Source organism: Nanorana parkeri, unplaced genomic scaffold, assembly GCF_000935625.1.
Source record: "Nanorana parkeri isolate BGI_ZX_2015 unplaced genomic scaffold, ASM93562v1 scaffold229, whole genome shotgun sequence".
Lineage (NCBI taxonomy): Eukaryota > Metazoa > Chordata > Amphibia > Anura > Dicroglossidae > Nanorana > Nanorana parkeri.
The window spans coordinates 396,012-420,906 of record NW_017306497.1 but is presented as its reverse complement, the minus strand read 5'-3'; the positions used below and the strand labels follow the sequence as shown (position 1 = coordinate 420,906).

Below are 24,895 nucleotides of genomic sequence, written 5' to 3'. Positions count from 1 at the left end.
TATATATATATATATATATATATACACACACAAAGGGATATTAAAATACAGCAGAAGAGGATGCAGTCTAGAGAAGTAAGGGAATGAGTAAACTGTATATAAGGTGACAGCGGAGGAGGAGGAAATGCGGGATCAGTGGCAGAAGAGGATATGATGTAAAGAGAATGAATTGTAAGGGTGCTCTTAAGGTGTCTTTGTTTGGAGAGTGCTAAATGGCATATGGAATGAATTCTAGAAAAGCAGAGAGGCTTATGAGAAGCCTTGAATGTAAGAGTGTAAATAGGGGGTTAGAATGAAGGAGAGAAACTCACGTGTGGTGGTTGGGGTGGCATCTGGAAATGAACAAATAAACATTGGTTAGAGTTCGAACTGAATTCTCTGTGTCCTTGGCTGACGGTGAAGGAAAATATGGAGTGAGCAGCGTTTGAGGATCCAGTTGAGACGTGGATCAGTCAGGCAGCATGGATTGGAATGGTGCCAGTTTGTTGCTGGCAAATAGTTAATAAAGAAAACAATAAGGGAATGGATATTGTGTCACGGTTATGGAAGGGACGACTATAAGAAATGTTTTCAACCCTGTTAGTCACATAAAGAATTTCTTGTGGCAGCATGCAGCCCGGGGACACAGACACTTCGACACTCCAAGAAGTGTTGTATTATGAGGAGTCTGATGGAGCCTAAAGAGCTGAAACAGATCAATGATAGGAGACACAGGCTGCCAGGGAGGTGAGTATAATAGCTTTTCCATGGCAAGGACCTCTATGTGGAATTTTTTAAGTGACTGACAGAGTCGCTTTAAATTAGAGGCAACAGGAAGTAGTTAGTGTCTGAATGTGAGACTGAAATAAAAAGAGTGACATTTGATTGGACAGCACCTGAATTTGTCAGGATTTTGTTTTAAATATACCTCCAGTTGTGTTGAGCATTGTTAAAACCTGGATTTCCTTCTTAATATTTCCCCCTATGCAAGAAACTATAATTCAGGGACCCCTGTTAAGTGCTAAATAGTACAATCTGATTGGGTGACGGCATATCATTGCTCTTTGTGATACCTTATTAAAAGCAGTTATTGAGGTCAGTAAAGTTAAGGGTACTGAAGAGAAGGGCAGGATCTCATATCTGTAATTCCGTGCATTCCAGTTTCCTTATCTGGATTCATGAATGAACGGGGTTATTGATACGTTTTAGGAACACCTTTGTTTGTATCTGCTTTCCATTAATAAATGTCCTGTGACAATAATATTTAACTTCCCGTGCTGCTCTCAAGGTCACACAGCAATCTTATACTACGCTCTTTATATATGATTTTACTTCTATCTCTATTCTGGCTACAACCTCAGAGCACGTTTTCGTATTTGTAATGCCCTTCTGGTATTTTTATTTGGCTTTATTGAATAGATTTTCAGTTGTTATCTTGGCGGGTCGTTTTTGTGCATGAATGCTTTATAAATGGGAAACTGGAAGACTTGTGAATGAAAACGTAGCCGTGCTGTTCCTGTGTCGTTGGGGGTGGGTGAAGGGACTATGTATTCCACAAGGACCTCTGAAAGGGGGGCAGGCAAAGACATCTGCTCTTGCCAGTCTGTAGACAATAGGCTGTCAGAGATCTATTGGAGATCTTCAGAGTCCAAAGATGCATTGGAGGGCCTCATTGAAACAAAACAATACGGTATAAAAAGTAGCAAATACTTTCTAGACATAAAAGGAAACCTATTCTGATGGAATACGGCTACTATTACTAACCTTCTTTCCTTCTGAAAGTTCTAGTTGCCTGGCTGTCTTGCTGATCCAATAAATGGTCACTTTTTAAAAATCTAAAAATCTTCAGCATTAGACATCATCTGGGTGTGCTGGATGCCTGGTCCCCTGCTGCTCACTGTGGTACCTTCCACCAGTCTCTAGGTCACTATTGTCTCCTGTAGTGATGAAGGGACTGCAAGATGGAAACAGAGAGTGCAGAGGAGGATCAGGCATAGGACAGTCCTGGAAGTACTGGACGCAGAAAATTCTTCTGCTTAGTTCTTCTAGGGAGAGAAGACTGATGGCATGGGTATCAGGACAGGTAAGTAAAACATATTTTCCTTTCAGGCAGGATTTTTTTTAAATTATAGATTGTAAGCTCTGACAAGCAGGGCCCTCCTAACCCTCTTGTCTTGAATCATATTGCAACTGCACTGGCTCCCTTTATTTTAAATAGCGCTGTGCAAACTACATAAATCCTGCATAATAATATTAATAACAAGACCTCCTGCTTTCCAGCTCCCTTGTCAACTCCTCCCATACTCGCCTCCAGGACTTCTCTAGAGTCTCTCCCATCCTCTGGAACTCTTTACCCCAACATGTCCGTCTATCTCCCACCTTGACTGCCCTTAGGCAATCCCTAAAGACTCATCTCTTCAGGGAAGCCTATCCCACCTCAACCTAACCACTGAACTATCACATTCTCATACAATTCATCCCCACACAGCTACCTCCTCATGTATCACTTCCCCCTCCCTCCTAGATTGTAAGCCCTCACGGGCAGAGCCCTCCTTACCATTATCATGGATTGGGACTCACGGGTATGAACTGGAGTCCGGTATGTGGACCCTTTCCACTACACTGGCAGGGACCCTCAGAGAAAAGGGTCCAAGCAGTGTAGGCTGATGACTCCCAGAGCTGGAGTACCAGCAGGGGAACTGAATGAGGTAGTGGAAGTCAGCTAAAGCTGGAAGTTCAAATACAAGGCAGGGTACTGCAATGCTGAGTAGGTGGCATGGTATGCTGAGTAGGTGGCAGGGGTTCCCCAGGATGTGGAATCTAAGAGCCAGCCGGTATTCGCCAGAGCTCCTGATGGTGGAGATGGGCTTGGCTGCGTGCTGGCCCCAGGTCACAATCCCTAAGTCCACCCAACTCACCTAACAGGTACAGGGTACGAATCAAAGGTTAGGGACAGGCTGAAGACAGGGATTTCCAAGGACAAGCCAAAGGTTCCGTACACGGGAAAACTTCCGGGAATTCAGGATAAATCACAAATGGGGCACTCGGCAACCAGCTTAGGAAAGCGTTGTGCGTGCCGCGTGCCGTTCGCTGCCCTGAGTTTAAATAGAGACAGGAAGAGGGAGGATCCACAGGATTGGCCACAAGCAGACTGCACTGATTGGCCAAGAAACTGCATAAGAAACAGCAGGAGAGGTCGGCCGACGCCTAAAGCTTGCAGACAGGTGCAAGAGTGAGTCAGGTTCAGAGCACATGTCTGGAGGACTACAAGCACCAGCACAGCCCTGCATGCCTGCAGAACCAGGGGTAAGAGGTATGTATATACTGGTAGAACTACAAGTAACAGCTCTGCTGCAAGTCTGCAGCTGAACTGTGACAACCATCTTGTCTTGAATTGTATTGTATTAAATCGTATTGAATTGTATTGTAAGGAATGTCTTCCATATATTGTAAAGCGCTGCGCAAACTGTTGGCGCTATATAAATCCTGTATAATAATAATAACAACAATAATCATAACAGTGACAGATTCTCGTCCCGTTGGAATAGTTTTAAAATCATTTCTATGGACGCTGTTCCTGAGTTGGTGTATCTTGCCCTGTCTAATATTGTCCTAGAGCACTATTCACCAAGATCTTACGTTGGAGTTAAAGCTCTTGTGATATTTATGATTTTGCTCATAATGATAAACTGATCATGTTAATAAATAATAATGTGCCTATAAATAGAATTATAGAAAGATTGATAGTTATGAAAACCTCAGGGCATTCACAGAGACATACATTTGAGGCTTTCAGAAGGGGACCGGAGATTGGGGACAGATGGCAATTATAGGTCATGGAGAAGGGGCAAGAAAGCTGCTAAATCAGTGATCACTGTCCCCGAGCAATGACCATATAGCAGACACATGTTCTCTAAACATTTCTTTGTCTTACAAATATGTCTCCTGCCACCGATTATTGTTAAAGAGACAGTCCATCTGAAAGTGATATTTTGGTTTTTAGGTGTCAGCATCTGGCTTCCTAGATGTCTTGGATACTGCAAGTGTGCAGACCAAGGAACTCAAGCATAGAACTCTCTCCTATTGTATGAAACAGCTAGGTGGGTTAGCTTTCCAGCACCCACTACACTAAAATTTCAGTTTTGGTTGGACTGACCCTTTCAAGGAAGCCCGTATAAAAAGATATATGGTAGTTACCATTGCTAAACTCCTTCTAAAAACAACAGTTTCCTGGATGTCTCTAGCTTAAATGTTTTCTGAGTACTGACCCAAACAAGCATGTAGATTAGATAAGTCAGAGTATACTCAGAGATCCTAATCTGTGTGGTTTTTGCAAACCAGTGCCTCAGAAATTATTAACGTACGACAGCCAGGCTGCTAGCATTTAAAGGAGGAGAGGTCAGAAATGGTGGCCTTCATATTAACAGAGCAGGTTTCATTTAAAGAAATACAAAACACAAAGAAGTCCCCAGCACACCTGCCAGCTAGCCTGCAACAAAACAAATGTCCCTGTCTAACAGTATGCGTTAAAAGCAGAGGTTTTAGTTGCACAAACCTTTGGCCAAAAATATGTAGAAGCCACACTGCCGTGTCAAGGCCCATTTGTAAAGTGTGGTCCTAACTCTATTTATATGAGTCTCCAAGTGGGAACATATTGATGCAGTTGATAAATTAAATGCAGGTGTACCAGGAGATAGCCTACTCCTCCTTAAAAGTAGAAGTCACTGTCACTTTGCCCATTCAGAGCAAAATGGTTGCACAGTCTTAGCTGCGCAGTGATCCATGCTCCTAAGCAACCTCCACACTCCACTGTATCCCTTGCTTGGTTTCTCTAACAGAATATGTCTTTCAGTTATTGGGGAGCATGTGACCTTCCTCATGCATCAGTGCTCAGGCTTCAGCATCTAATCACCAGGCCACCTCCCCACTCCGCCATATCCCTTGCTTGGTTTCTCTAACAGAATATGGCTTTCAGTTATTGGGGATCATGTGACCTTCCTCATGCATCAGTGCTCAAGCTTCAGAATCCAATCACCAGGTCTTAATACTATCACATAAAGGCATTGACATTATCCACCAGGGTAAATTTTAAAAACCATCCAAATTCTGAGTTTTTTTTATGACAAGCGAATATGGATGGGTGGATATACCCTGCTTGGGGGTTATTGGGATGCATTCTTATATTTAGGAGACATTTTTATCCTTAATGGACCTGCCCTGAATGCATCTTCAAGGAACAGAGCGACATACTGCTATTAACAGAGAGACAAACCGGTACATTTAGCTTGAGGCCTTTGTAGCTGCCAAAATACCATATTATAGTAACCCTGTACAATGTTTCCTATCATGATGGCAGAAACATCTTTTTATTTTTGTTGTTTTTGTTCTTCTCATAATGACTGTTACTTTGCTGGCATCATTATGGTCATCATTTTTTCTGTTTTGCAGGAGTTCAGGTCATACTATCAAGGCTTTAGAAATAGCAGCAAGGTGGAGCCGGACACATGTACCGGCTTCATGGGCTTAAAGGATGAATTCGGGCACAGCTTCGGACACCTTTACGCAGACAGCAGTAATTCCGCTTTAAGTGCAATTGTACCGTGGACTATCCTGCGGAAACCCACCATGGATAAAATCAATTCCAGAAAGGACGATTTGGACAAAGATAACTCAGAGGAAACCTGCAGCACCAGTGGTGACTCTGAAGAAAGCACAAATTCTGACAACGACTTGGAGTTGTCAGGAAGACTCATAGTCGAACCTTGTCAGGTAACCAAGCCACATAGACAGCTCTGTCGCTCTCCTTGCATTGAGCCATACATTCTAAAAAGGAATGAGATTCTTCAGGACCTAAAAAATGAGGATGATCTAATGGGAGCTAAGGAGATCAAGAAGCCACCTGACGAGTCAAAGGATTACCAAATGAAACTGGACTTTGCACTTAAACTAGGATACTCAGAAGAACAAGTCCTTCTTGTTCTCAACAAGCTGGGTACTAATGCTTTAATCAATGACATTTTAGGGGAACTTGTCAAGCTTGGCAGCAAAAGTGAAAGCGAGCAAAATGGAAGTGTTAACACAAATGTGCGAGAACCATCATCCTTTGAGTCTCAAAGATCGGAATCTCCTTTTCACCAGGAGGGAATAGATGATAGTGATAACCTAAAGCCCATTGTTATTGATGGGAGCAATGTTGCCATGAGGTAAGTCAATAACGAATAGTGAGTCAGTAGACTCAGGTTCTGAGTTTGAAGAATTATATTTGGTTAACATACATAACATACAAGTTATGTAGATATACTTAGAATGTTTGTGCATTATATAAAGCATAACTTCAGGCAGATCTAAAATACACAATTTAATGCAGCTCTGTACACATTAATATGTATTGTTTTTATTACATTAGATTTTTATTTAATTTTTGAGTACAGCAAAAAGGTATATGAAGTAATAGAGTGCCTATAATCTCAAAGGCAGTTCAAGCGGTCACATTTATCTCAATTATTCATCAATAAAGTGCAAGCAGTGTAATTACCTGAACTTGACTTGGTATCAGACTCTTGCAAGCTCCTTTTACAGCAAAGCTCAGACTGGTAGAGAGAGAAGCTGCACAAGTTGTGCTGCAATTCTTATGTGCTAACAAGGTACCTGCTGATAAAAGAAGAGACCAGAGCGAGAGGGAGAGGTGAGCTCATCAGTCTGCTGCTTCTCCTTCATTGTCCAGTCACAGGCTAAGTGTAGGATAAGGCAACAGTACAAGATCAAGTCTTCTGCCGTGCCAAACAGAGCTGTATTATGTGGCAGATTTGTAAAAATCTTATAATGGGAAGTCCAGAAATACAAATTCTTTGGGGAAACAATTCACATATGTATTTCATCTGTGTACTAGCTGTTTGCCCAGAGTTCAGTTTTAAAGGTGTTATGTTTTGTTTAATTGTCTATCATTATAAGTAGGGATGCACCGATATATGGGCCAAAAATTGCACTTTTGGCTAAATGCCGAAAGTGCAATTTTTCTGCCAATACATCGGCGCATCCATTGCTTTCTTTCCTCCCGCTGGGCACTGCTCTATGTCCCAGCGGGGAGGAGAGAAAGTGTGACAGCCTGCCGAGCGCTGCGGGAGGAGAGCGTGGTGAGCGGCCGGTGTCTCTCTTTCCCGTAAAAATAAATATAAAAGTTTATAAAAAATTAAAATTAAATATTTTTAAAAAATTAAAATAAAAAACATTTTCGGTTTCGGCCTGACAATTTTTTTTATTTCGGTTTTCAAATTTCCATTTCGGTGCACCTCTAATTATAAGGCCATGAGTGAATAGAGAAAACAAATATTTAAGAAAACAGCAAATTATTTTTTGTATATTACATTATACTTAATTCATGTAGGTTGACTAAGACAATGTAACACACATACAGTACGTCAGCGTGTAACTTCATAGAGGAGTTTTATCCTCCTACTCAGACATCTTTGGGTGACCTCTGCGTCATTCGTTTATATGCAGCCTCCACCTGTAGCCTCCCTCTTCTTCCCTCTGTGCTTGTGTTTCATTGTATCCCTTGCAGAATTAGACCAGAAGTGCATGGAATTATATCATTACCAACTAAGAAACGCTGCTGAGATAACACACATCTCTGACCACAATAATAAACTTAAATATGATTAGGTTAGTGTGGTTGGCTTTTATCCAAGCTTTCTTGGCTCTTCCTGGGGCCAAAGCCAGCCGAAGGATCGGCCGAAGCTACGGCCAGATCCTTCGGCAGTTTTGTGAATAGACCCCTAAGAGGAGACCCAAGGTCTGATTCAGAAAAACAGGGGGAATAATATGTAATAATAGTATGTGTTGGCTCACTTCCCGATCTACTCAACAGACCTGTGACAGTTTCATTGTCACAGGTCGGCTAGAGAAAGCTAGAGAAATAGTTCTCTTTTAGGTCATAAGTATTAATCGGCTCCAGTTTCCAGAGTCAACAAGAGCTGGATTTTGAACATTTTTCTTTCCTGGCTCCCAGGACTGTCGTGATGGCCAAGTCTTTCTTGACATAATGAGAATCTCTGGCTCGACTGTCCCATTCACAGAGGTAACAGCAGTACTTTGTGTATACACCCTGCAGGCCAAGCAACAGGGCAACAACTTTCAAATCACCACATAGCTGCCACTGATGTTCCTCATACTTTATACACCTCAGCAGCTGTTTCCTATTTTCATTTTTTTGCATGTGGACTTCATGCCCAACAAGAACAGATTGCCAAACATTCCCATTTCACAATAAAACAGCTTTTAGACTTGTTTTAGACGAATCTATGAACAATCTCCATTTATCAGGATTGTGGGTAATGTTAAGGGCTGTCATTAAGCCATCAATATAATTGCAATAAACCAAATCACCTTCCACTAAGAAATACTGAACCAGATCTTTTTGGCTTTCACAGAAAATGAAGATCCTGACACCACTCTGCAAGAGGTTCCACTGTTGTAATCTGGAGCCCAGTATCTTTGCCTTACTCTTAGACAATTCCAAATCCCTGACTAGGTCATTTATTTCACTCTGTGAAATTAGATGTGGTTCAGGAGGAGCATACAGTTAGCTAACGTTTGGGTCCGCTGACATTGACGGCCCCGGATCAGCGGCATCCTGCTTATTGTCTTTATCTTCATCTGAGTCTGGAGAGTAGGATTCTGGTGGATCTGTAATAGGCAGATGTGGATGGAATGTTTGGATATTTCATGGTCCACTTCTTCTTTCTTGAGATCCCTTTTGCAATTGGGTGAACCATGCAAAAATAGCAGTCGCTACTATGATTGGTGGGTTCCTTCCACACCATTGGAACTGCAAATAGCATGGACTTTTTCTTGTTTAGCCAATGACGCAGAAAAGTTGCACATGTAATGCAACAATGATAAGGGGCCCGACTCTTCTCCTGATCACCTAGTTTGCATCCAAAATATAGGTGTTATGCCTTTTTTTACCACTTCAGTCACACTGCATTTTTGAGCAGATGTAGCAGAAGTTATGTGCGTTGTTTACACAGTTTCGAGGCATCTTTGCTTGGTTAGGCAATGACAATTTCACAAGCCAACAAATGTAACTGTATGCTGCGTAGATCTGACCAAGACAAATGTACCTTGCACCAGCACCTTTTATCACCTGTTTTCTAATTCATCTAATCAAAATATATAAGAATTAACACATTTTATCTCGGAGGTTGATAATTTCCCAAAATTTGTAGACCAGTGAACCTCTGGTGGGCCCTCGTGGAATAGACATTGCACACAGCTGGGAAAATGTAGTTTCCCGATTTTTCGGTGTTCCCTTTAAGGTGGATGCTGCTGTTTCTCCCCTAAGTAGTTCCAACCAGTACAACTGGAAACTCTGAGGGCACACCCCCGTTGGGCATAAGTTTTGGAGTGCCATGAAGTCTGTTGCTATGAAACCATGATGAAAAATGAACTGTTACTTTATTATATTGTAAGGAAAGAGAAGTTAAATTCATGCAGAATATGGGCTGAGCCTCATCGTTCCTGTGATTGGTGGGTGGCATATAACTGGGGAACTCATTGTAGCAGCTGGTTCAGGGCAGCAGTGTAGAGGTTTGGTGATGGCAGGTCAGTCAGTGGTGGGGGCTGAATATGTTCCTCCTGCACATTGACTGCACCCCCTGGGCCCCCGTGGGCCTCAGGTATAGAAAGTACCCTGTAAAACAGCAGCCAATGCATTTCGGGGGATTTCAACTCCTCCTTCCTCATGGCGAAGCACACTTAAAATACCCTGTGCTGCTCCCTGTACTGTACAAACAATCTAATTGTGCCGCTCTGACTATTATTAAATTTCTTGGATCACTTTGGGGATCCAGTGGACACCCCTTAGACTGGAGAGCTGCCTCTAAAACCTAGAGACTATACCAGACCATATACATTTCTGGGACCAGCGCTCCAACAACAGTTACTTTTACACTCTGACTTTGTGAGGAAATGACCTGGAACAAGTATACATCTTTGGAAAGTCAGAGAAAAGTCTGAAGTATCTGTGTACTTGTTTCGGGACAGTGACCCAAAATACTGAAGCAAGAGGATAAGCGACACAGTGAAACGTTTAGGTTTTTCACCAGCAAAGGTCAGTAACAGCGGCGTCTGTTTTCCTTGCAAGTTAGGGGGTTCCCCCTCCCCAACACAAAAACCCTTATTGTTGGCCCAACACCCTAATGGGTGGCTTCAATAACAAAGGATAGGTGTGGGGGGAGGCAGGACACCTCTTAAACGTTGGAAGGGGAAGTCAGAATCTACATAATGGTGCACCCTGGATCCATGCTAGGTTTCATAGTTGCCAAGAGAGATACAAGGGGGCAAACACTGAAAACACTAGTTCCCTAGCTGGTCCAATCATTCAAATGCTTTCACAATCACTAAGCCCTTATTCACACTGGGATAACTCGGGGCGTACACGTCCATGCGTTTTACGCTGTCATACGCACACCTAAACTGCACATCCATCCGGGTGTCTGTACTCGGATGCAGACAGGATGGGTATGGGGGTGAACGCCACACGGACGTGTATGTCCCGAGTTAGCCCAGTGTGAATGAGGCCTTAACCAGAAAAAAAAAATGCAGATCAGGAATTTTGGCTCGTCAGGTTCTCTGATTCAGAAAATGTTAATGCCAGAGATGGTCCAACTAAATTTTTTCAGAAAGAGGTAAATAATGGCGGCTCCCATATTTCTTGACAAGTGTCATTTAAAGGTTCATGTTCTCAGGGTGTCTTCATTTTATTCATGATACCAGTTTACCGTACTTTTTTTTTCTTAAATTGCAGATTTACATTATCTCAAACAATATTATTAACCCTGCCCAGCTCACTTCTATGAACTACAGAGCACTCCCCCTAAATGTTATGCAGATCTGGAGAGGGGGAGGTGTTCTGTAGTCCTGACACACTTTATGTTCTTGGCTGACAACGCTGTCTCTTCATACATACAGTACAGTGTGTGAGTGTTGTCATCCTAGGACAGGGAAAAAAAAGGATGATGGGGCGGACGCATGCGCAGTAGAGATCTTCAGCGGGGAGAAGTGGAAAGGCGCAGTGTAAGTGAATGCACGCAGCTGGGGGCGTGCACGTCGGACAGGAAGAGACAGCAGTCTGCGCTGGATCAGAGACCGGCAACAGCGCTGGAGGGATTGCTGAATAAAAGTGGAAAGAAGAAGATGATTGGCTCAGGAGGCATCATTTTAGGTAAGTCCCTAAAGCAGCATGGTGGGGAGGAAATAAATTGTGACTTTATTGTCACTTTAAGCTGCTCCACCTCAACCGTGAACTAAAATATCTGCATTGAGTAGACTGCTTTAGAAGATTCCCATAAACATACAGGGTTTCTGTGTACACATAGTCCCCCAAATACAGGTATCCCAGCCCTGTTCTCCCTATCAAAGGCTGACTGGCTTGCCTTAGACATTGTTGCCCTGGGAATACGCATGGAAAGTGTAGCTAAATCCCATGCAGTGTTCAATTAATTATCTTTCCATTGCGCCAATTCCCGTCAGTGCTGTGAATAGAAAATCATGTGATAAGTAGTCATCGCTGTAATTGCATATGAGAGATTACACTGTAGACAAGCAATCAGTACAATCAAATTGCTCTTATAATGTCTGTTTCATCTGTTGAATTACAAAGAGCCAGTTTAGCTGCCAGAGAGTTTTACATGAAGGGAGGAGAGAGAAGGATGCTGAGTGTCCCATCTCTGTCCTGCATACTTTGGGGGGAAGCTAGAACCTCAATTCATGTATGTGGTTGTCCCTTCATGTCAGGGTCTGTCCCTTTATCCTGCCTAGAGCTAGAGGTACGGTGGGGTGAAAGGATCCTGAAGCTGTTATCTTCTAGTGCAGGAATAGTCAGTCCCTAGCACAGAGAACAGTGGCTCGTACGAGCAGTTCCTGATTCTCGGCGCGGGAGCGAGCAGCGATAACGAGGTAAGTTTAAAAATGATTTCAAGCGTTTTTTATTTTTTTTTTACACTTCTTGCCTATATCTACTGCTTGCCACCTTTTCTTCAAGCGAAGCCCGAACACTCAAACGACGAGCAGACATTTTTTTGGGAGAATGAGTGGTGGCTTATTCATATGTAAATAGCTCCACCTATTCATATGTAAAAATCACAGTTAAGACTATTTTCAGTGGGGGGCCAGTAGCCCTTATCTTAACTTTGGTTGCCCTTGTCTGCCGGACATCCTGTGTCCGGGTTTCTACTGCCATGAAACCTGGACACAGCATTCGAAACCCGAACTGTCCGGGTGAATCCTGGACAGGTGGCAACCCTACTTGTAGGGCCAGATATGTACATATCATTCAGGGCCAGGCAGGAACAGGCACATCTGAAGGGATGCGGGGATGTCCTGTTTGATAAAACATCAAACAGGACATCCCCGGACTCCCTTTAGATGGGTTCTTCAGAACGCTGTTAAACGGCCGGGAGTACGTGACCCCCTCTGCCCTCCCCTCGCTAGCCACTGCCAGGACACTCTGGGGGCGGTTTGAACCCCCCTATCCCCCCCCCCTTATCTACGCCCCTGGTGGCGTGGGAGAGATGAGTATGCAAACATTGGGTTAAAGTATAGCTAAAGTCAGAATTTATAGGTTTGGATAGATAAGGTAAGGGTTAAAAGCCCTGTCATTTTTTTGGCCACCTGTGTCCTATTTGGGAGATTTTACTTCACTTCCTGTCCTGTAGAAACAACAGCCAGCTAAAGTGAATCTACCCTTAGTTGAGAAAAATCATCTGGTCACGGTAATAAATGTCTGTTGGAAGATTTTTCTCTCTTATTGAAGGGAAACTATAACGGTTTCAGGTTAGTTTGATCTCAATTTTAATTATATGTAGTTTATAAATTTGCAAACTGTTTTTTTATATCTGTTTTCTTTAAGTATAAGTATACAATTTTTGTTTCACTAATAAACTTTCAATGCATGACGAAAGACTCCTAAAGCACTGTGGGTGAACTATAGAGACAGCGCAGAAGATGAACTCTCATGCATGACAGACTGCCTTCTAATGTTCATGACAGATGTAGGAATTAAAGTGACATTAAAGTCCAACAAATCCCCTCCCCCCTAATACTGCTTTAAGGACTTACCTTAAGTGATGCCTCTTGATGCGATCATCTTCTTGCTTCTACTTGTTTCCAGCAGTCTCTCTTGTGCTGGTGCCGGTCTCTGATCCAGCACAGACTGCTGTTTCTTCTATGTCCCACGAAGTCTGTCCGGCGTACACGCTCACTGCTGCGTGCATTGACCTCCACTGAGTCTCTCCCCAGGGCTGATATGGACTGCGCGTGCGCCTGCCCACATCATCCTCCTGCACGGCCAATCAGGACCTGTGTACTGCAGCCGGGAGTGAGCGGCGCAGACATAGGTAAGTAATTGTCTATTTGACATTTTTTATTTTGTTTAATTGTTTTTGCATGTATCTACTGCTTGCTAGCAGTAGATATATGTTAAAACAAAAACAGAGACTTTAATTCTTACTAAGCTATTGAAATCTGTATGTAGGATGTTATTCATCAAAGAGACTAGGAGAGCTTTTAAACATTTATAAAGCACCCTAAAACAATACCTGGTGACTAAAAAATATGAAATATTAATACTTGACCAAATTGTAACAATTGTATTTTATAGTCCTAGCTGAAAATGAAAACATTACCCTTAAAGAAAAGCATCACAACCAGACTAGAATATATTCATTAGCTATCGTATGAATTAAACCACTTAGCATTTGTGTTGGGGTGAAGGACACTAGAGGTGCATAGCCCAATTATTGGTCAGTCCTTCTATCAAGATCAACATCCCATGTCTGGATCACCAGACCCAAGTTTTGAAGCTAACATTTGCTTGAATATGGCATAAATTGGATGGAAGATGCATTCTTATGAGGGCACATTTATATGCTTCTTATGGGACTGAAGAAATGTATAGGCTATAGGGGCCCTTTCCTTTGTCTATGCAGGATAAATAGTTTATGTAATTTCCCTCTTTCTCAGCAGCACATGCTCATCTTTACTTTACACTCTGGTGCCCAAATCACTTCTAGCCCTTCAGGTATGACTGACTTTGTGCCTCACTCTCCCCCTCCCATGTGACTAAGCTTCCAGCTTGGTCCAACCTGGTCCTGTGGCCCCAGGAAAAGAACTCAATAACATTGCAGATCAAGCTGCCCAAAGGCAAGAAACAGAAGTACTGGGTAGCCTTATCAGAGCCAATCCAAGGAGTCGGTTGATCTTACCTCACCTTATGTGCAATAGTTAAGCTACAGTTTGCCTGATTTACTGTGGTTAGTATGCTTAGGATTAGCACAAGGTTGCACCCTATATGTACTGTAAAGCAATGGGTGGCATTCCTGACCATTTGGAAAGCAGTAGAAGTCAACACCAACAGGGAATTCTAAATGGACAATGCCCAGTTTTGTTCAAGGGTTACCCTTCATGCAATATTTGTTATGTTTGACTGGAGTATTACAATTCATTTGTTGAAATTGTTTTTCATCCTCCTTTATGTTGTTACCTTGTAATTGTTCCTTCGTGGGAGCGTCATCAGACATCTAAAACTGTCACTACAAAATTAACGTACATTTGTAGAAACAACAGCATTCTGTGCATTTAACTTTGTGGATGAGGATGAGGATGAGGGTAGCAGTGTATTATAAATTAGTAGGTTTATGTATTCCTACCAGAACCATGTACTTATGGCATCCTTGGCTTAATAATCCTTTTCTGAGCAGCACAAGGCCCCTCCTGGAAGGTGGTAAGACAACTATACAGTTAGAAGTTTTAAAACTGTTTGAACTACTCTAATGCAATCTTCTCCCTGTTGTAGTCATGGTAATAAAGAAGTGTTTTCTTGCCACGGGATCAAGCTAGCTGTCTCCTGGTTCTTGGATAGAGGACATAAGAATGTCACCGTATTTGTTCCAGCCTGGAGGAAAGAACAGTCCCGACCTGATGCCCTCATTACTGGTGAGTTTCATAAATAACTCCAACACATTATGAAAGATCAACAACCCTATCTATGTTGGATCTTAGGATGTCATACATGAAAAGATCGGATCTGAATCAGGAAGGTAAGCAGTGTTAGTACTAATATTTTTCTCAGAGCCACCAGATTCAGAGAAATCAGAGGTTTTCTCAGAGTTGTCAGATTCAAACTATGCTCTGAAGTTTGAGTGTAAATGGTGATATTGAAAGCAGATGATAGGGCAAGATGTGTGCTGCCCTAAGCAACCCTGCCACCCTAAGCCATGGTCTATGGTGGCTAGGCAGAAATCTGCCCCTGGTTATACTCCATGGGCTATGTTCAAACATGGGACACCTGTAGACACATACCTTGTGAGTTTATGAGTAACATTGTACAAGTGCTGCATTTGACTGAAAAAAAATCTCTTTTTATCAGATCAAGAAATCCTGCGCAAGTTAGAGAAGGACAAGATCCTGGTGTTTACTCCATCCCGCCGAGTCCAGGGCAGAAGGGTAGTGTGCTACGATGATCGCTTCATAGTGAAGCTGGCGTTCGAATCAGATGGCATTATTGTATCTAACGACAACTATCGGGATCTGGCCAACGAGAAGCCTGAATGGAAGAAATTCATTGACGAAAGGTTGCTAATGTATTCATTTGTCAACGACAAGTAAGTTAATGAGCCAATGAACAAAAATGATATATTGAGGCAGAGGCAGGCAGCGTGGACTTCCTCTGGTGTTTAAACAGGGCATGTTCTACAATCCTGTGGCTTTCTAAGTGTTGTCGAAATACAATAGGACTGACTGTGAATTGTAGTTTTGCAATAGCATAAACCCAATTAAAGCCTCTGTGAAAATTGTATAAACACATTTAGGGTGTAATAAAATGGAAGTGCCCAAAGGCTTACCATTGGTTTGTTTGTTAAAACAGCTTCAGCTCCTCTAAATCAGCCTGGTCCCCATCAGAATTATGCAGCTAAGAGCTCTGTGTGAGAGCAGCAGCCTCTCTGCAGTGGTCCAACACCCCCCCAGTTGAGCCAGACCTGTAACTTTCCAATCAGCACTGCTCATGCTTCCTGCTGATTGGAGTACTCTAGCTCTGACTCAAGTGGGGGTGTGTCAGACCGCTGCATAGAGACCACTTGCTCTCACACAGAGCAGAGTGGATTCTGCTTCAATATAGAAGTTACTGAAGGCTTTATCCTTGCAATGGGTAATTGCTGGTGGGCTTAATTTTACACTGGATTGTTATACCTTTCAGAGACCCCAGTGGCAAAATTTAACCTGAGAGGTTTGTGGTTACAGTATCTCACTCTATCTGCAATAGGCAGAATTTGGATGACGCCAAACGTCACAAAGAAAAATAAATGAAACTCCAACAGCAGGTTGACAGAACTAAAAAACGTATTGGAAATAAGTTCTCAAATATGCGGTCCCACTTACCAGCATCCAGCAGACACTGAAATGACAGCTGCGGGTGAACTGACCCCGTTATATTCACATACAATTAAAAGTTATGTGCTGACGTAGTAATAGCTTATATGCTTCACGTATTATTTGAGTTCCATGGGAAATGATTAATTCATGATGCGTATGCAAGGTGACAGACACAAGCTGAGAAGAAAATTAACTCCATCTGCATGTGTCTTCCACTACTTAGCTCTAGAAAATCTCATCACAGATAACAATCAAATTACTTCCTCTCTGTAGTCCACTTTTGGAAAATGTTCAGCTCCTACTGAGCATTAATAAGTGAAGAAACTCTGGACCTTCAATCCTTAGTTATCATGAAATTAATTGTCATCTATGAGTCAGTAATGACATTTTTATGGGCACCGCTCAGTAGGTTCAGTTATAAGGGAGAGAAAATAGAATAGAACATTGAAGGATGTCATTTTCTTCTTGTCTGCAGTCTGTACCAGAAGTGCTACCTAAATATAACTCCGGTGATGCCATCGCTTTCTCCAAATGTAACAATTCTTTTCAGGGAGCTGTCAGCAAAAGAGGTACTGAGGTGACCTGAGGAGATTCTAATTAAATATAACCTCTATTGCATACTAACACTTCATCGTGGATGGAAAAAAGCAACATTCACAAACAATCACAAAATGTACAAATTGAACCAGAAGATGAAATTATAAAGGCGCCATTCTTCAAATAATAACAAATCTATAACATTAAAGGATAAGCACACATTAAATCAAGTGTCTTGGGACACAGCCCATGGGAATTCTATTGGGAACTACTGTGCAGACACGGCCAACGCACAAACAGCGGAAGTTGCAGATGCCAGATCGAGGCTGTGAGCTCGTTTGGCCAGGGTCCTCTCCACATACTGTTTCTGTGGGGGTGATTTACTAACCTAAACACACGCACGCACCAGGTGCGTGTGATTTTCACACAGCAAAACGTAATTATCAACCAAAAAGTCTCCAAAAGCATATTTCCACTAATGCCATATATGGAAAAATCATGCACATGATGCATATATAATGCTGCTTCACAGTTTAGACAAAAATGGTTAGCTCATGCATTTACATTCCTGCATTCATCAACGCAAGCAACACAACATAGAGCTAATTTACACAACATCACCTTGTAATTCATGCAAGGCTTTGCACAACACACCTGCTGGGTGTGTACACACTACAAAGGTGTTTAGATTCCACCCATAGATCATGCTGGGAGGGAACACACTACAGAGGTGTATACATGTTCGTGGTGTCTTTATAAGGTTAGTAAATCAACCCCTGTATGTAAATGATGCTTGTCAGTGTTTATTACTTGTCTTGTCTAAACGAGTGTACAGCACTGCGGAATATGTTGGTGCTATATAAATAATTGTAATTGAGGTAAATAAAAAATGAGGAGGGGATGGGTGGACTAGTTTTGACCAAGAAAGGGAGGAAAGGGACGAAAAGGATAATTGCACTTTGTTTTAAAGTGCACTCATCATTTATAGGTGTCTTGGATTTGGATTAAAACTGCGTGCCAACTTTGACAAATATGTATTTAATGATATACCAACAGGGCCTTCCTTATAATGAGGCAGACTGAGGCGGTTCCCTCGGGTGGCATCTCATTGGGTCACATGGAGGAGGTGAGGGGACACTCTGGCTGGCGTTCAGGCCAGCTCCTGGCAACAAGTGATGTCAGTGAGCTTGGCGGGATGCTGGGCAGAGCCGGAGCCAGAGGTACCGTGCATCACCCGCTCCCACCCAAACTGTTCCAGACCAAGCATGCTGAAAAAGGTCTTAGGGCATAAGTCAACTGCATACTTGTTCCAGGTCAATGACTTAAAAAGTATTAATCCAGTAGGTCAGAAAATAAGACAGCTAGTATCTACAAAAGGAAGACAGCAATGGCGGCACCAATACATCTGCTATGGTAGGTTTACCTATACTCCTATAATCTATAACCCCTGTTTCTGGTACCCTGGAAAACAAACAATCAACATCCCTGCTATTTACTTTATCACTTTATATAAAATCTGTTACACAAACCATAAACTTACACCATGATCCAACTAATTGTATACTTTGTGTTGGCCAAAAATGGCTGTCAGTATAAATATATAACTGTAGACAATTTTCAGGGTTAGGTTAAGGATTCGGTTTATTCAGCCAAAACTGAACCTTGTTGGTTGTTGTAATTCTATTCATGGCTCCATTAGAAGTGAGGGAAAGTCTCCAACAGTAACAGACAGAAATTGTTTTTTTTTTTCCTTGTGGTTACGGAAGCTCCTTCCAATGTTTCTGGACCTGTTCTTGTGGCAAAAAAATGACCCCTCATAAGAACCAAAAACAAACAGTTGGGGAAAAAAAGAGTACAGTTAAAAAGTTAAAGCAACATTACACCAATACCGATGCACAATAAAAAGAATGGAAAAAACAAAAAAGGTAAATTAAAAACACTAAACTAAATTAAAACACTAAACTACTCTAAATTCACAACACCCTTAAAATATATAAAGCAAAGTTGATTTATTTTTTAAACAAATTTTGAAAAAATCAGCTCAATGAATGAAATAGTGTTCTAATATGCTGGGCTCTGCATACCTTGGTATAGCACTGCCTCCATTTGGCAACCCCTGGACTCTGAATCCCATCAGTGTATTACTAATCAGCTGTCACTGGTAAGTTGCTAAGTTGGTGACCGTTTGTAAGAACAATGCCAATGATTGATTAAGATCAGTGGAACAAAAAACAACAATGGTAACATTTTGGGGCAAATTTATAAAGCAGTAAATGTGGCTCTGCAGGTAAATCTGTTTTAAACTACATGGAATAATTCACCCGAAGTCAATTTTGTGACATTCACTGCTTATGTCAGGTTACTTAATCATTTTGAGCTTTGTGTAACACGAAGGTTTATATGTATGATGTTTTTCGTGTATGATGAAATAAATGCTATGTATGTGCCTCCTTTTGCAGATTTATGCCTCCTGATGATCCACTAGGCCGACATGGACCAAGCCTGGATAATTTTTTGAGGAAGAAGCCTGTTCTCCCTGAATACAAGAAGCAGCCATGCCCATATGGTATGTGATTGATTGTCCTTTTTTTTTTTTACATACTGTATATTATTTGGTTAACTAATTGTGTAGTGTATGATCAGGGAAAACATGTTTTGAATTAATATTGCAGTGTGTACTTTTTAGAAAGGTAATGTGACTTGTTTTTACAAGTTTCCTTTCCTATTTTTATGATATTATTATAAATATAGTGATTTGCATTTAGCAGTTGAGGTCAGCCAGTGACAAGGAACACTGAGGCAGAACCATTGTGTAAAACTGCAAAGCAGTAAGCAGAGCTTGCATATGTAATTAACAAATATGAATACTCCTCATGTACACTATATTGCCAAAAGTATTTGGGACGCCTGCCTTTACACGTACATGAACTTTAATGGCATCCCAGTCTTAGTCCGTAGGGTTCAATATTGAGTTGGCCCCCTTTGCCGCTATTACAGCTTCAACTCTTTTGGGAAGGCTGTCCACAAGGTTTAGCAGTGTCTCTATGTGAATGTTTGACCATTCTTCCAGAAGCGCACTTGTGAGGTCATGTACTGATGTAAGACAAGAAGGCCTGGCTCGCAGTCTCCGCTCTAATTCATCCCAAACGTGTTCTATCGGGTTGAGGTCAGGACTCTGTGCAGGCCAGTCAAGTTCCTCCACCCCAAACTCGCTTATCCATGTCTTTATGGACCTTGCTTTGTGCACTGGTGCGCAGTCATGTTAGAACAGGAAGGGGCCATCCCCAAACTGTTCCCACAAAGTTGGGAGCATGAAATTGTCCAAAATGTCTTGGTATGCTGATGCCTTAAGAGTTCCCTTCACTGGAACTAAGGGGCCAAGCCCAACCCCTGAAAAACAACCCCACACCATAATCCCCCCTCCACCAAACTTTACACTTGGCACAATGCAGTCAGGCAAGTACCGTTCTCCTGGCAACCGCCAAACCCAGACATGTCCATCGGATTGCCAGATAGAGAAGCGTGATTCGTCACTCCAGAGAACACGTCTCCACTTCTCTAGAGCCCAGTGGCGGCGTGCTTTACACCACTGCATCCGATGCTTTGCATTGCACTTGGTGATGTAAGGATTGGATGCAGCTGGTCGGTCATGGAAGCCTATTCCATGTAGCTCTCTACGCACTGTTGTTGTGCCAATCTGAAGGCCACACGAAGTTTGGAGGTCTGTATTAATTGACTCTGCAGACAGTTGGCGACTTCTGTGCACTGTGCGCTTCAGCATGCGCTGACCACGCTCTGTCATTTTATGTGGCCTACCACTTCGTGGCTGAGTTGCTGTTGTTCCCAGTTGCTTCCACTTTGTTATAATCCCACTAACAGCTGACCGTGGAATATTTAGTAGCAAGGAAATTTTACGGATGTACTTATTGCCCAGGTGGCAACATATCACGGTACCACGCTTGAATTCACTGAGCTCCTGAGAGCGACCCATTCTTTCACAAATGTTTGTAGAAGCGTCTGCATGCCTAGGTGCTTGATTTTATACACCTGTGGCCATGGAGGTAATGGGAACACCTGAATCCAATGATTTGGAGGGGTGTCCCAATACGTTTGGCAATATAGGGTACATATATAATAACAAATACATAGAAACAACGTTTTCAAAGCACACATTCCTTTTTTATTACAAGTATTTATATATTGCCTTCAATTTACGCAGCGCTTTACATACTATTCATTCACATCAGTCCCCTATATTACATTCATTCATACGCACGTAGTGACGCGACGCTCGGCGAGGTAAGTAAGATGACGCGCTGGCGCTGACTCGAGTATAAGCCGAGGGGGGGCACTTTTCACCCAAAAAAATGGGCTGAAAATCTCGGCTTATACTCGAGTATATACGGTACTAGGGCCAGTTTAGAATGGAGCCAATTAACCTTCCAGCATGTCTTTGGAACATGGGAGGAAACCAAAGTACCTGGAGGAAACCCATACAAGCACAGGGAGAGCATGCAAACTGCATGCAGATAGTGTCCTGTTTGGGATTCAAGCCGGGGACTGCCAGTGCTGCAAGGCAGAAGTAGTAATCACTAAGCAATTATTATCCAGAAAAGCCTCTTCTGCACATCCTTCTGATCCTGGACACATTTTGTATTATGACCTGGCCTTCTGTGACTTTGAGGGAAAAACCCCTCTAGATAAGCACCACCCACATTTTAAAAGTGGAGTGCTCCTATTAGCAGGGGGTGACAGGTGGCTTAGAGTTGAGGGTGAGGATTGATTCTGGAAAGTCTAGCCCTTAGTAGCAAAGTTATAGTAGAGTCAGGTAAATGCACAAACTTTACTAGCTAAAAAAAAAAGGATAACAGGAACTTGATGCGAAGGCCATTGGGCTTAGACTTCAATTTAAAAAAATTTGCAATGGCGAATTTATTTTGTAAAAAGACTTTGTGTTTGTTTAAAGACTTCTAGGCAAAAACATATGGTTATAGTATTGTTAGTGAAGCAGGTTATAAAGAAGTAAATTTTCTGCTCATTTTTGTAGTAAAAATTACCTTGTTCTTGTCGCTCTTTTCTGGATATATTACTTCTTGAAATGAAATAATACAATTTTATATTAGAGTGAAAATGTCTAGTGATAGAACACATTTCCTATTTGTTTCTTTTTTTTCCCTCATAGGAAAGAAATGTACCTATGGTCATAAATGCAAGTATTATCACCCCGAAAGGGGCAATCAGCCCCAAAGGTCCGTAGCTGATGAACTTCGTGCCATGTCTCGGAACAACATAGCCAAAACCGCTGGTGAAATTGGACTGGTGAAGAGCAACAGTGTGCCTTCAAATACAAAGATTGACATCGGCTCAGATGTAAAGCGCTCAACTCCAAAGAGGCAATCAGACCCGAGTATAAGAACTCAGGCTTATGACATGGAGGAGAAGCTCCCCACCAAAAACAAGTTGGAAACTAGGTCTGTGCCATCTTTAGTTAGTATATCAAGTGTGAAACCCCAAAGTATGACTCCGTTAAGAAACGGAGCTCTTGCCAATGTACATTTACCATCTCAGGACCAACTACCACCTGGACTCTACTCTCCGATGATACTGGCAACAAAGAATCATGGGACATTCCCATGTGACCAATACCCTAAATGTGAATCCCCTGTGGATACTGGATATTATTCGAAGATGAATGTGTATTCAAATCTCTGCATCTCTGGAAATCGGAGTCCGGAACGTCGTTTCTCATTGGATACAGATTACCGGATAGGTTTTGTGGCTTCTGACTGCAGCAGCGAAGGTAGCTTGAGTTGTGGGAGCAGTGATTCCTACTCGGGTTATAATGACCGATCATATGTCAGCTCCCCTGACCCTCAGCTGGAGGAAAACCTAAAATGTCAACATATTCACACGCACAGCCGAACAAATTCCCAAGCATTCCAGGGCTACCATGACCCCTTGATAAGAGTCCAAAGTTATGGTCATGAGCCAGAACCAAAGCACCACCACAAGCCTCCACCACCGTACATGCCATTACCTCCCTTGCATCATGCCGTTGCAGCACGTTCAAGCTGCCCAAATGATTACCACATTGCCCCGAATTCCCCTATGTCAAAGAGTGGAATTATGGGTAGATCACTGGTTTCTACAAGGATGGAGAGTATTTCTGATTCCCGCTTGTATGAAAGCCCTCCTCAACGGCAGCACAAGTTATACATTAGCCAAGAAAGCCCAAGGAACGGCGACCGGGTAAATTATGCTGTGGATGCTTATGGTTATCGTCCCAGTTACCCAGTGCCGGGCAACCCATCACAGCCATGTTATGAGCAGTTTGCTTTCCAGAGCGCATTGGAAAACCAAGACCCTTCTTGGAGGGTTCCATACTGCGGCATCCCCCAAGAACTTCCAAGAATTTCAAACACCAGAGAAAAGATCTTTGTGAACTTGTGTAACATCTTCCCGGCAGAACTTGTGCGCATCGTGATGAAAAGGAATCCGCATGTCGCCGACGCCCAGCAGCTCGCAGCAGCCATTTTGATGGAAAAATCCCAGTGTGGATATTGAAGATAATAACAAACAAAAAAAACTATACACCTTTTGCGGTGTGAAGTTTATTTCTTTTGTTCAGCTATTGCTGAAGGAGGTTTGCTACAATAGCATTTGTAATCTCCTTCTCAGGGGGTTATATAGTAATTCATTTATGTTAATTATAGAGCCATGCATCTTCTGTGGTCACACACTCGAGTCTTATTTGTGCTCAAGATTTGTATTGAGGAACGAAGGCTCAGTTACAGCACAGGGTTATAATAGCTTCGTATGAAAAGCAAGGGTTATTTTCCTTTAATTGTTTTTGTAACTGCTTTGGTAAATCGCATAACCCTCAGCCTTTGTAAAACGGCTAATTAATTTTATAAAGCATAGATATTTATTTATATTTTGATATTTTGGTGCATCAGAGGGGTTTCCAGGGACGCACTTTTTATTCCTCTGATCATTCCCTAACAACAAACCAGCTTAAAGGACCAGTCCCTTTTAAAGACCAATAATGTTAAACTACTGATCATAAATTCACATGTTACCATATTGTGACTTAAAGCTGAACTCCACATGAACAGCTGAATATATGGGAGCTGCTTTGCCTTCCAGAGGATTTGTATTTCTGTGCAACCAGTCCTGAAAGTTACACAGCTCGACCACAAAGCACAGCCCTATCTGACAGGACAGGAGGCCTGCAGTAGTTGAGTACCTCTTACAAGTCTTGTCCCTCCCCCAGTCTAGACTAGACAGTGAAAGGAGAAGCAGCAGACTGATAAGCTCATCTTTCTGCGCTCTCCTTCAATCAGCATTCCCCTTGTTAGCACATAAGCACTGCAGCACAACTGATTGTTTCCTTGTGCTGCTCCTTCCTCTTCCAGTCTAAACTCTGCTGTACAGGGACTGCAAGAGGCAGATACAAAATCAGATGTATGTACTGATTGAATTTAACAATTCATTTAATGAATCCAGAGCAGCATTTATTTGTTTTTAGCTGCCTGGAGTTCAGCTTTAAAGCAACAGAAGTAATTCTTGACTTTTGTGAAATAAGGAAAGACGTACACTACAGGTCCGGACAGTAACAAACAAAATGCCTTCTTCAAACACTTACCTTTTAGCTTTACCAAATTAAGTTATTTTAAATATATTTTTGTTGTTTTTAATTTTATTTTTTTCCCTGCTCTTCAGTTTAGGTTGTATTTACAGTATCCTCAAAAAAAGGAGCACGCATTATTATGACCATCACGTTGAAACCAAGGAAAAAGGGACTGCTACTTTAATTAGTGGGTTTACCCATACACGTAGCTTATTACTTGAATTAAGCATTGTAACACTGTAGACTCTTTTTTTGTTTTATGATTTTTTTTTTTTTACATTTTATTTGATTTCTGTTTTATAAAACAAAGACCAAACA

General features: G+C 42.1%; 1 protein-coding gene across 1 annotated transcript in view; it reads left to right on the top strand.

Moving 5' to 3' along the window:
* ZC3H12C (zinc finger CCCH-type containing 12C) overlaps positions 1-24,047 on the top strand; it is a 51,756-nt gene extending 27,709 nt beyond the window's left edge. The window contains exons 2-6 of the mRNA XM_018556245.1: positions 5,428-6,182; positions 14,834-14,973; positions 15,407-15,641; positions 19,407-19,513; positions 22,130-24,047. Coding sequence (XP_018411747.1) covers positions 5,428-6,182; positions 14,834-14,973; positions 15,407-15,641; positions 19,407-19,513; positions 22,130-23,511 — 2,619 coding nt within the window. The 3' untranslated portion in view covers positions 23,512-24,047. The remainder of the gene's footprint in view (positions 1-5,427; positions 6,183-14,833; positions 14,974-15,406; positions 15,642-19,406; positions 19,514-22,129) is intronic.
* The last annotated feature ends 848 nt before the right edge of the window (positions 24,048-24,895 follow it).